This window comes from Capronia coronata, assembly GCF_000585585.1.
Source record: "Capronia coronata CBS 617.96 chromosome Unknown acBCG-supercont1.5, whole genome shotgun sequence".
In the NCBI taxonomy this organism is placed as follows: domain Eukaryota; kingdom Fungi; phylum Ascomycota; class Eurotiomycetes; order Chaetothyriales; family Herpotrichiellaceae; genus Capronia; species Capronia coronata.
The window spans coordinates 1,807,038-1,819,578 of record NW_006912897.1 but is presented as its reverse complement, the minus strand read 5'-3'; the positions used below and the strand labels follow the sequence as shown (position 1 = coordinate 1,819,578).

Here is a 12,541-nt window from a genome sequence, read left to right as displayed (position 1 = left end):
TTTAATATCGGAGGCCGTGGAAGGTTGGGCGGCCTTGCAGAGTGTATACCCTTCTGCTGACTGTCTGCTAGGGTGAGAGATGCAGATTCGTCTGGCGCCTTCAGCTAGCCGAGCCCCTGGCGAGGCTGAGGAGAAAGGATTGTTGGAGGTGACTAACGATGCTGTCTTCCGTGGCCTGATGGACTGCTGCACAATGGAGCAAAGATTTGAGCGTTGGTGTACAGGGAGTCAATGGCGCCGCTGTCTTTGATGGAAAGGACAATTGATGAAAGAAACCTTTCTCCCAAGACCTTTGGGGGAGGCAATATGTTGCGGGATGAAAGCCCTCCTTTGCTCTCTCTCTCTCTTTGAGGGATTGTTGCAGGAACCCGATGCACGTTGTGGAGGAAGTAGAGAGCAAGACCGATGATCGTCAATGGCTCTTTGGGAATAGGATGTCGGTCCACTGCAGGACAAGCCTGGTGTATGATACTTGCGGTGAGTGGGAAGTCGCCTTCTCACGCCTGCAACCTGATGACGCTAGGGCTGTTGGGCTTTGTCTCAATTACCCGGCGGGCGAGATGTTGGGAGTTGGAGGGAAAAAGACCAATCTCAGCTCTAAGACCGACAGGCTAGGCTGAGCTTGACGGACTGATTCGGACGGACAGATGAACTGGTTACTGACCAGATGTAAAGCCACCTTTGTTGTATGTGGTTTGCAAAGAAGAAACATGAAGGAGAGAGAAAGACAACAAGAATCAAAGGCATCATATCAATCGACGGGTGAGAGTCTCGGCCTTGTTGCGTTCGCTCATGGTCGATGTCCCTGGACGACGCTTTAAGATGAAGGTGCCGCATCCGGAATCATGGGCAAGATCTCTCTCTCTCTCTCTCTCTCTGGCTCTTGACGCACTTGTTCTGTTTTCGGCTTGAGATGAAAGCAGAAAAAGACGTTCAACCAAGACGAACAACTCACCCCAGGCACCTGTTGTCATCATACAGTATACTCCTCCTATGGTGGCCGTGGCCGTTGCTGCTGCCAGTAGTGCTGAAGCCATGTTCCCACAGTAAGTAAGATCCACGCCTGCTGAACCAAGCCATCACCATCCATGTCCACGGGTATGATCTTGATTGAGTTCGAGGAATCAGGATGTGTGAATCAACAGGGAGAGGACACTACAGCAGCAGCAGGCAATGATGGCGTTGCAAGAGATGAGTAGCTCTGAGACCCTGAGCAATTCTCCCCCTCCCCACCTCTTGGGTGAGTACTGTAAGTGAGTCTCTCCTTGGAGGAATGGAATGGACCGTTGCCCTCCCCTGTCTCTTCTTGCCGATGCTCGGACCCACCCCAGTCAGACTCACATTCCTGACATGTTTTGGGAAATCCGTTTTCAAAACCCAAGTCAGTCGGATTCTTCTTTTGTTTACCAGCCCCGCCCTGGTTTTGTCAAATGACTGCTGTCGCCTGCAAGCATTGAATCTCTTGCTTGTGGCCTGTGTCGTGATTCTGACCGACTGGTTCAATTTCAACCGGCTTCTTCTCCCGGTCTCATTGGCTACCAAGGGGGTTGCTAACTGGCTCTGTACAACGAACACTGAGATATGACGGGCGGCTACGCGCATGATCGCCATGGAACTGGCTGCCGCATTCCATATTTTCCGATACGCTACAAGCCAACTTCCTTCGTCGACTGCAGCTGCGGTTGTGGTTGCAGTGCTATACTAGACAAGCCTTCTCCACCGTGGCCGTTTTCAGCTGTTGTTGCGGTCCCGGCTTGAAATTTGAATGCAAAGACCTGATTTCGCCGATCTCGCATTCCGCTTTTCAGCGATATGCTCGCGGACTAATGCTTGTGCAGGGCTCAGCTCTATGATCAGTTTGCCCTATCTGGCGTCATCTGGATCCGTGTGTCAAGTTGTTGGTCGTAGTCGGCCCGCTCCCGCATTCTATGGCTTGGACTTCAGCCTCGACGGAACCGCTTACAGCTCCACCAGCGAGCGATGTTACCAGTTGGCCGACCTTGTCACAGTCTGTCAAAGCTTACTTGCTTGCTGACACCGTTCACATGAAAAGAAAAGCCCTGCAGTCTCAGCTTTGACTGGTCGACCGATCTGTGGTCAGTACTACTGTACCTGCCAGAAATACAAATGGACGCACTTTTATCAATCGTCTCTGACTGGACGGCTTCTAATCTTCGAAAGCTTCAATCGGTACTAGTATCTGACATTCTCGATCCATTTGTGGCGTGTTACATCCGCATACCAGGGCCAGAGCCGCCACAGATGCCTCCTCCATACAAACCATGTATCCGGCTTTCGGACGAATGGCGCATATCTGGCGTATCTGACCTCCATTGGAGCAATCCGTATGAATCTCCAACTGGTTACTTGGTTACCGAGCCTCTCTCTCTCTCTCTCTCTCTCCTTGGGCAATCCCAGTCTGGACTCTGTAACGCGTTTCAGCCGCAATGGCGTCAATTGAGTTCAGTTCCTATTGCTCGCCCAGAGAGCTCGTTGCAGATCAATCCTTCTTCTAGCGAGAGAAGAAAAGTATGGGACACGGTGAGATCCCTAGCTATGGCGTCTACTATACACCATGGCCGTCGCTCATGATGCGCAATGCCAATCACATTGATGATATGAGACTTATACCACTATTTGGCAAGTTCTCAACCACGATGCTAGGGACCTTTTGATCCCAGCAGTGACTTACAGGGAAGAATTTATTTATCATATACCTGGCTGCCCGTACCATGGCGACATGGTCAGATTTATTTTCCGGGGTATCTGATTGCGCAATGCTTCATCCCTGCCATTACTTGAATCCAGGGGTTCATCAGCTCATGCATCTTAGCCCAGGCCCAGGCGCTTCATCAGCCATTGGTTCGGAAACACCTTTTTCAAGCGGGTGCGTTTCATATCATGTACTCTGTAAGTCAATCCCAAACCATCTCTGAACCTTGTATCGGCTGCACATCATCCTGATCCTGGCATTGGCTTGTCCCAAACTACAGTGGGTAACTATCCCCGGATTGACCATCTCCCTATCCTGAAGTATTACTATCATGTCAGTGATTTCCTTATATTCTAAATCCACAGGTGTCCCGTTCCCATTCATGTGTGGATGGATGCTTGACAGACAGCTTCGATGGTCGGCATACTGGTACCCCGGTTGGCCTCTGCGGCTCTGCCACAAGCCCGTCAATTCATTCCTGACAAATACTTGTTGGTTCTATACCTTGCAAGGTGGTCCCATCTTTGGATCCAGTCACAGATCGATCCATATACAGGGGTGGGTTCTCCATCTTTCTCCCCCGAACCAATCCTTCTTGTTTTCTCGGATTCGATTCCAACGGTTCAACCTTCGTTACTGATCTTCTATTGGTCGTTCCCGATACAACGTTCATCGGTCGGTACCGCTACACATACACATACACCTACCTGTCCTTTTGCTACTACGTCCTAGTACAGCGGGACATGCCACTGCCAATATGTGATTGGGGTGTCATCTGCACGTCGTCACACTTACGGCCGTCCACAAACTGACTAGTTATCGAGTCCAGAATATGTCACGTCGATATCTCTTACTACTGTCAGCGCTTCACAGTCTTTCTGTTCCTCTACTCAGAATAAGTGGTCGATCTTGATCCAGACGATCTTTCAAGGCAAGAGGAACTTCCGAGCAAGGGAGACAGAGCCTTTCTTGATCTGGTCTGTTCTTATTGAACGGATGTTCTCCAGTTTTCTTTTCTAGGATATTCCAAATACTGCTTGGAATTGCAACAATTTCACTGGACGGCTTTGACGGCAGAACAGGAAAAGAAATCTCACTTACTTGAAAGGCGACAGTTGTCAGAGGTTTGAAGTGTGAAGGAGGCCGACTACATACAGAGCAGCATGTGTTGTGTCCTAAATCCTTCTCCCCACGGTGCTGTCGTCGGTAGCTATAATATCATGTCTGATATGATGAAGACCCAGAGTCGAGGATGTCGATGTCTTTTGTCTATGGCGGCGACCTATCTGGCAACTGAATATAGTGAGTGGCAGATGACGATGATAGGTGAGGAACGTACTGTATCAGACGACCAAGCTGTTACTTATGGTCGCGGAGGGAAGCAGGTTCATTTATACGACTTTGAATACTATAAGCATAGAGTCTACCAAAGTTAACGGGATGCCAAACATTATGGGAGAACGATCTGAGTTAGGGGCGACGTCGTGAACAACCGAAAGTCATATAATGAGGCCGTGGAGCGAATAGACAGTTTGGGATATTATGGTCTCCTTCTCTCTCTGGAAGTGCAGTCGGTCGCATTAACACCATTCTGCCCCTATGATACATAGACGGTCGGCGTCATTCCTAGAAGCAGTCCAGAACCTGCCTACTGCTTTATCAAGATGTGCCGTTTCAGCCATACAAGCTCGTCCCCTCGACCTTAACTCTTCTCCCAGGCATTGCCACGCGCAGTCGACAAGAACCCAATTCATCTGTTCATCTTATTCTCTCCTTGCGACGCTGTCGTGCTCCATCTACAGCGTTCCCAATTCCTTGGTCCGGTGGTCCATCATTTTAATCATAAACTCATCATCCAGTACCCCCCGACAACAGGGGCACGATCCGTTCTTGTGTTCTTCAATGGCTGTTGGCTGAAGCCAATTAATAAGACACGTCGCATGGAACGCCTGGTTGCAACAAGGGTGGGTGAAGAGAGGCGCCGGGACCGGCTGGCTCAGGGCGACCTGCCAGCGGTTGTCTGGATGGCTAAAGTCCTCCTTACATATCGCACAGACGACAATATCGTCTTCTCGGATGGGCGACTGATGCACATGTTCCTCTGCCTCTTGGCCTTCTAGCGTTGTAGCGACGACGTCTTCCATTAGATCCGGGTCACTGTTGTCGATGCCCATGGCATCTCCCTTGTCGTCAACGTTGATGGCATTGTCGATGGTCATGGTATGCTCGTCATTCTCTTCCTCTTCGGCATCCGCGTCGCTCTCGCTGTGGTCTTCCGCAAACACAAAGCCGCCTTTGTACCTGATGCTGTTTAATCGCGGCGTCGACAGGTCGTCTATCTCCATGTCGAGCAAGTTGCGGAATTCAGCCCGTAATGTGCGCACCACTGCATCCTCAAGACGGTATTGCGTGCACAGCAGATGTTGGTTCGCAGCTCTGTCTCGTTCCGGAGTGACAAGAAAGTGCTCTATCACTGCTCCACGAGCCAAGATCAGTGTCATGGTGTGTTCTGCGTGGTGGAGCCATTCCGTCATGGGTTTGATGTCAATCTGGTCGAGCAACTCTTGCATTTGCCAATAACAATCTTGAGCCAGTCCTTTCGCTTTCCACGTGTCTTGATAGGTGATATCCTGCTGCCTTCCCACAAGGAAGCTTCCCACAAGGCAACGTAAACGGCGGATGAACTTCCTAACTGCCTCTATGAAGGAACACATGTCGTCACGTTGGACCACTTCGGGAGCTGGGCTGGGCTCAATTGGATCGTATTCATACTCTATGCTGTAGTTTGTGAAGATGACAGCTCCTGACTCGTTGCGTCTTTCTCGTCTAACCAGTCTGGCGGATGTTGGGTTGGGAAATGGAGGAAGGAACTGATCTAGGGGGTCTGAAGACATTGTTGCCGTTGGCAGTTGCCAGTGTTGAAAGGAGATAAAGACCGGAAGAAGGAGATGAAGAAGGAAAGGAAAAAGGATAATCAAGTAGAGGAAAGACTGATGAGATGGAAGGAGAAGAAGATGAGGTTTCGTGAAAGTGTGAAGCAGGTGCCGAGGGGAAGACTGAAGGACTCTCGGCATCCGCGCCATAGAGAGGAGCGTGTAGGTTGATACCGCATACCACAGTGCGTGCACAACTCATCATAAGTGCGGAAGATCAAGAGGCTTGCCAGCCAGCACGGTAGCTCATCTAGTCAGCTGGACGCGAGTGGACGCTTCAAATGGCTCCAGAGTGTGCACACAGAGAACTTACATTATGTCTGAAGAGCGGATATAGCTATCTTTAAGTAAGAAACCTGCAAAGAGTTCTGCTGCGCAACAGTCGATGTACACGGAAAAGATTGGAATTTCGGAGTGTTGTACAATAGTGATCATTGAGAGAGTTGTTGAAGTCTCGTCAACATTTAGAATGGGGGAAGGAGGAGGAGGAGGAGGAGGAGGAGGAGGAGGAGGAAGAGAAAGAGGAGACAACATATTTCACAACACCTACTCTTCGAGATACTTCATTCGCTCCTACTGAAAGAACGGCGGTTGAAAAGCTGATTGACAGAGCTCTGCTGGCTTGTTTGCGAGGACTTCTCCATAGACGGAGGGCTTCTTCTCCACGAGGCTGAGAATCCAGGGGCAACAGACCAACCGGGCAAGGGAAGAAAATGACATCCTGCAGCTCGCCCCATCAGATATATATAATGTCAAGACTGCCTGTATCTCGAGAGCACGATATGAACAAAGTACAAACAAAAGTAAAGAGCAACAAACATGTCTCGCTAATGATAAAAGACACAAACACATTCCCATGCAAACGGCGGCAATCCGCAGCATCTGATTGGCGGACCGGCCGACGCGTCGGGAGACTGGAATCCAGGGGCATTTTTGCCATATTACTAACTACAGGTGATATTCCATCCACTCCACGTCCCCGCATAAACACTCGTCCATTTCGCCTGTCTAGAATCCCAGTTGCTGAATGCGTCAGTCCTCGTTGTCCTCCTCCTCGCCATAAGAGGCCAGATCCGCGCTCTCCCGAAAAGAAAACTAGTCTATGTGATCCCAAATGCATGGGGAGCTTGGGAACAAGCTCGTAAGTCTCTGGTCTTCCCCCCATCTTTTCCCTTGAACCATTTTACTCAAGGAATATGTATCTGCGACCGAAGGAAGACGGATCCTGTACTCAACACAGAGTTGAAGACACTACTATCTCAATCAATGCTACTATCTTACTGACCATCACCTCACCAATAGGTCCAACATGCCAAACGCACCCAAACGCTCCCAGCCCTCCCGCCATACCAAACCGAACTGGTGCGCGCCGTGGTGCGCGAAGTGCGCGACCTCGACCGCGACGTAACCCGGATCCTCGAACCATTTAACGCAATCGACGAAGAAACAGGCAGCAGCCAAAGCACATTCAATCCGGCCGAACACCCCGCGACGGCATGTGCGCTGCTCGTCGACCATCTGAGCATGCGGCGCAACAAGAGATGTCTGCTGGCCTACCACCGCGTGCGTGCTGAAAGACTGGAAACCATGGCGTGGGAGGGGAGGGATCTGTTGGATGAATTGCATAATGCGCATACAGAACAAAAGGAACAGAACCAAACCCAAAACCAAAATCAAGGAAACCAGCAACAACAACAACAGTCGTCTGATGTCAAGGCGACTCAAGATTCATTGAGTCCAGAAGAGGAATCATATTTCCGACGCTACGTCGATCTCCTCGCGCAATATAAAGGCCAGTGGACGGATATCGATCTCACGGGCCCGCTGGAGCCGCCGCGCGACTTGTTCATCGATGTTCGCGTGTTGAAGGACGCCGGGGAGATTCAGACGGAGTATGGGGTCATCAACTTGACCAAGAATAGTCAGTTCTACGTCAGGCATGGCGACGTGGAGAGGTTGATTCAGATGGGGTTTCTGCAGAGACTGAGTTGATTAGATGGATCTGAAGGAATGCGTTTCTCTGTGATGGAGAGTGGGCTGTTCGGCGGAGAAAGTGCACGAGGGTCACTGGTGACGCTGTCGGTTGGAAGAGGGTGAAATAGACGCTCCCATGGAATGGATTGCATGACTGATACGAGACCAGGAAGAAGTATATATTACTGGTTTACGAATACATGATTTGGAAAAAACAATGTCTTCTGAAATAGTGAGGAATGGTCGTCGAGGTTCTTTGCAGGAAACCGGTTATGTGCCTGAGGATTTGTTGTCAACTTCATTAACGTACATGGGTATTATCTACCTGCACCTTTCCCAGTAAACGAGCGTGGTTTGGATAGCATGGCTATCCATCGCTAATGAGCCGGCTTTCATGAGCACTGTTGTCGTTGATCTGTTGTAGTCTTCAGAGACAGCTCACTTGATTGAACCCTCGATCTCACAGTATTTCTGCAGCCCATTGATCGAAGCGCTCCGGCTTTCAACACTTTTGTAACTGAGGTGGTAGATCCCAATCACTCTGGTTTCATTATTACATCGTCCCCAGCATGTAAGCCATTGCGGCAACGGCACAGACAAACCCGCCTTTGGAAACGGTCGCCAATCCGACTGCTGCCCCTGTCGGCGTAGAAGTGCCAGCTGTGGTTGTCGTCGACCCACCGCTGCCAGTCGTATTCGAAGCCATCTGCTGTGTGAAATTGCCACAGTTCAATCTCGCGCCGTTGGCGGCATGGACCACAACGCTTCTATTCCCAAAGAACGACACAGATTGTGGATCCGTCGAAACATACAGATCAAGGTACATGAGCTGGTAATTCTTTTCGTGTGCGGTGTCGGTGATGGCCCCATGTTTTCCGCTCAGATCGCCCGGTTGGCAGGTCCCAGGCTGGGTGGCATTGCAAGCTGGAGTGTCGTTGCGTCCGTAGGGGGAGAGATGGCCGCCGGCGCCGGTGCAGTTTCCATCTTGAGGGACGGGGAGGTCATGGATATGGTATTCTGGCAACGTTAGCTTGAGAATCAAGGTATGAAAATAGTGTTGGGAGATCTGGAAGCATAAGACAGGAGATAGATTGTAGAACTACAGTGTGGTAGGCTGTGATGGTTTGACACTCACTGAATGGGCCCATCGCAGCGTCTGGGAAGTCGAAGAAGTTGATGTTGAAGTTCACTCCTGTGCCGTTGTTGCTGGAGACGCCCGTGATCTGTCCTTGGATGGGTTTCTTCTCTTGTAGAATGGCTTGAAAAGTGGCCATCTTAGGGTTGTTCTCTGTGATGGGAGCATCGTTGGGCTGTTGCTGGGCGAGGACGGCGCAGATGAGCACGAGGAAGGAGGAGAAAAGAATGAGAAGCTTCATCTTGGAAGCTGGATGTGGCTTTGGTATTCAGGCTTCGATGGAGCGTGCTGTGAACTGTTGGCAGCGAGTTGCTGGAATGAAAGGAACTGCTTGTTTGGGGAGATGTTTGTAGCAGAGAAAGCACAGAAACGAGTCTGCAAGGTATGAAACAACAGAAGAGTGAGCTACCGATGACCAGACCGAGTCTGACAGAGAGATTCAAATGAGTTGCTGGAGACAGGTAACGCGGGAAGTGGTGGTGAGTGTGTGAGTGTGTGAGTGTGTGAGTGTGTGAGTGTGTGAGTGTGTGAGTGTTGGATGGAGTGAACCCGGCAACCTGCAGGAATGGCAAAGACAGTGAGTGTCGAGTGTGTACCGCGAACCTGAAGCGCACGTCACCAAATTCCAGCTTCACACGAGACAGTGCAGTCATGTCTCAGGAGCAACGAGACTCACCAAAAGGACATACAGACACAGTTCTGTATTCAATCAAGAGTTGAGATCTGGTTTCATTTGGCCTTTTCAGTCCAACAAGTGAGGTGAACCTTAACAATATGCAGCCTGCCACCACCGACATGGCTCTCTGGATCTATACACAGAGCTTCCTCTGACAACTTCAGTCCGTCTTTGCTCCCAATGTGCCCGCATCTGATGGTCAACAAGCTGCCTGTATCCCGACCGGAGTGTGATCGGACACCTGGCTGTGACCCGTGTGCTGATACAAGCTGTCTCCAGGTAACATCAACACCAGCTGAAGTCTCCTGACCGTGCTCAATCGTACTCTCTGCAAACCCGAACTGGTGCTTCAGTCCCTCTCACTCATGGCATCCTTTCGACCACCTCTCACATAGGAGTCCTGACCGCACAGAAGAACGGGTAGATCGTTGCATTCTTCACATCCCAAACTCCAACTTTGGTGTAGGGATCATCCTCCAACAATTCTCGGACCTTCTCCTCGCTCTCTGCCTTGTAGAGCATCACACTCCCCGTCATAGCTAGAGACTCGCCCGGACCCGGATGCTTGGCCAAAGTCGCTCCGCCAAAGGCCACTGTGCCCGACTGGACCTTGGGCTTCACTCCAGCCAGATGATCAGAACGGGCGGCAACACGCTTCTCTAGCGCGCCGGGAATGTCGGGGATGTGAACAAGCCAGTCCGCCAAGGGTGCGGTGGAAGACATTCTGGAAAAGCGAAGACCTGGTGCGGTCAAGAAGAGAGTGTTCGGTCGGAAGCTGGCTGGTAGGTGATGTGTACAAGCTCTGCTGGTGCGAAGTGCGAAAGACATCAAGAAGGAAAGATACAAAAGGTGCTATTGCTATTTATAAGCTTTCAAATCACCAGAGAACCCGACAGCTTTATGGGATGTCTCGGTCAACCATCGTGGTGGAAGAGATGTCTCAGGGCGCCCATTTCAACACCCATTATTAATGAGATCTAATGGGTATATTATTAATCATAGAAGTAATACCTCGCTAGTACGGACTCTCTATTCCTCTCTGTCTACACGTGACTAGGCCAAGCCGATGTTGGAGAGAGCGGGCGACATCGGAGCGGGACCTTCGACTATGATCAGACAGAGTCCTGGCTGTATACCTATCTGTCACGGCGTCGATGTCCATGGCTGTACTATCTTTGTACATGTCTACTCGAATCCTCCGACTAGCGACTGGGCTTTTCCACAGCAGTCTACAAAAGTCATTGTGCACGAAATCGTCCAGGAAGCCATCGAAGCCTTATCAGCCCCTTTCTGAATTCCCCCTTTGTCCAAAGCAGGGTAACAATTCGTCTTCTCTATCACCGTATATTGCAACAATCCATGTCCAATGCAATGTTGACCGCACATCTATAACTTCGGTCTAGGTTTATCCTTGGCCAACAGTGAGTCGGCCACCTTTCGTCGCTGAATCTTCCCGGTCGCTGTCTTGGGTATCTCTTTCAAAATCCAAACCTACATCTTCATGTTAGTACCTTGTATGCAATATAGGCTCTGCATGGGAGACTCACCCTGCTCGGCTTCTTGAACTTGGCTGTCTTGCCAGCGACAAACTCGGTGATTTCTTGTTCTGTCACACTTTTCCCGGGTTTCAGAACAACTGCCACCCCAACTTCTTGACCGTATAGTTCGGAGGGAATAGCAAAGCTCACGGCCTCCGAAACAGCAGGATGTGTTGCAATCACATTGTCCAGCTCGATCGGGCTGATCTTTTCACCTCCTCGGTTGATCAATTCTTTGATCCTCCCAGTAATGTAGACATATCCCTCTTCATCTTTTTTGCCCTGATCTCCAGTTCGGAAGAAGCCTCCCTTGGTGAAGGCCTCCTTGTTTGCCTTCTCGTTGTTGAGATAGCCTTTGGTGACGTTCTCACCTCTAATGCAGATCTCTGCTGCTGTCCCTTGAGGCACCTCATTGCCTTCGTCGTCCAGGATCTTGACTTCCACCCCTTGGCCAATGCCCACACTTCCTGGCTTTCGCTTGCCTTTGTGTGGTAGTGGATTCGAAGTCATCTGATGCGCTGCTTCCGTCATAGCATAAGCTTCCAACACAGGTGCCCCATAAGTCTGCTCGAGTTCTTGGAAGGTCTTCGGTGACAGTGGCGACGAACATGACCTGATGAATCGGATCTCTGGCTTGGGATTCGGTGGCGGGTTCTTCAAAAGAATTTGATGGATCGTCGGCACGGCCGTGTACCAATTCGCTTTATAGGTGATGAAGTCGTCCCAGAAAGACCTGGCGGAGAATGATGGAGGGACAATGACGGAGCCTCCAGCCTTCAGCGGTGCAAGGAAGCCAGCCAGAAGTCCGTGGACGTGGAAGAGAGGCATGACCAGCATTGTCCGATCTTTCGGTGTGAGCTCGTACGTGTTCTGGATGTTCTGCATGGTCCTTGTGAGATTACGATGGGTCAAGGGGACAGCTTTCGGCCGTCCAGTCGTGCCGCTCGTGTGTAACACCAAAGCAACATCCTCGGGCTGAGCATGGGATGTTGTTTGGGACTGTCTCTGGGCCAGCTTTCCTTGCTCTTTCACGTCGAGAACCAGCCTTGACCCTTTCAGATAGCATTCCGCAATGGCCGCATTGTATTTCCTCGACGCCCGCACCGCCGGAATATTTTTCTCGTACGATCCCCTTGGAACAATTACCACGGCCGAGGACAGATCTTCAATATAAAACTCAAATTCGTCTTGTTTGTAGGCTGGATTCAGAGGGGCCGCGATTCCTCGTTGCCACGAAGCCGCAAGGAAAGACACAATGAACTCGTAGCTATTGGGTAGAGATATTGAGACCGCATCACCATTCCGGATCCCAAGCTGTGCAAGCTTCTTCTGAAAGTCAAGGATATCTTGCGTCAGTTGCTGGTAGGAAATGGTCAGAGCATTGGGCTTCGCAGGTACGATGATCGCTGGCGCAGAGGATGTTCCTGAGAACGAGGTTGACAGAGTGGAAGCGACCATGGCTGGAACACTGCTGGAAAGCCAGCGGAAAGGAGAGAACGGAAGAAGTAGGAACCAGATGTTCGGGGACAGTTTATTTAGATATCTATAAGTAGCAAGATCTAAGGAAACACA

At 50.5% G+C, this 12,541-nt stretch overlaps 5 protein-coding genes across 5 annotated transcripts; 1 reads left to right on the top strand and 4 right to left on the bottom strand.

The window, feature by feature from the left end:
* Nucleotides 1–4,509: 4,509 nt before the first annotated feature.
* Nucleotides 4,510–5,607, bottom strand: A1O1_06326 (uncharacterized protein; the record flags this gene model as incomplete). Its single annotated transcript, XM_007727205.1, has 1 exon — nucleotides 4,510–5,607. The coding sequence occupies one exon, from the start codon at nucleotides 5,605–5,607 to the stop codon at nucleotides 4,510–4,512; it is 1,098 nt and encodes a 365-aa protein (XP_007725395.1).
* A 1,153-nt stretch (nucleotides 5,608–6,760) lies between these two features.
* A1O1_06325 (GINS complex subunit 1) lies at nucleotides 6,761–7,638 on the top strand (the record flags this gene model as incomplete). The annotated part of the gene is made up of 2 exons (XM_007727204.1): nucleotides 6,761–6,787; nucleotides 6,949–7,638. 2 exons carry the CDS (start codon nucleotides 6,761–6,763, stop codon nucleotides 7,636–7,638), a joined length of 717 nt encoding a protein of 238 aa, XP_007725394.1.
* Nucleotides 7,639–8,173: 535 nt separating this feature from the next.
* On the bottom strand, nucleotides 8,174–8,996 carry A1O1_06324 (uncharacterized protein; the record flags this gene model as incomplete). The annotated part of the gene is made up of 2 exons (XM_007727203.1): nucleotides 8,174–8,637; nucleotides 8,756–8,996. The coding sequence occupies 2 exons, from the start codon at nucleotides 8,994–8,996 to the stop codon at nucleotides 8,174–8,176; spliced, it is 705 nt and encodes a 234-aa protein (XP_007725393.1).
* An 822-nt stretch (nucleotides 8,997–9,818) lies between these two features.
* Nucleotides 9,819–10,154, bottom strand: A1O1_06323 (uncharacterized protein; the record flags this gene model as incomplete). Its single annotated transcript, XM_007727202.1, has 1 exon — nucleotides 9,819–10,154. One exon carries the CDS (start codon nucleotides 10,152–10,154, stop codon nucleotides 9,819–9,821), a length of 336 nt encoding a protein of 111 aa, XP_007725392.1.
* Nucleotides 10,155–10,817: 663 nt separating this feature from the next.
* Nucleotides 10,818–12,427, bottom strand: A1O1_06322 (uncharacterized protein; the record flags this gene model as incomplete). Its single annotated transcript, XM_007727201.1, has 2 exons — nucleotides 10,818–10,922; nucleotides 10,979–12,427. The coding sequence occupies 2 exons, from the start codon at nucleotides 12,425–12,427 to the stop codon at nucleotides 10,818–10,820; spliced, it is 1,554 nt and encodes a 517-aa protein (XP_007725391.1).
* Nucleotides 12,428–12,541: the final 114 nt, after the last annotated feature.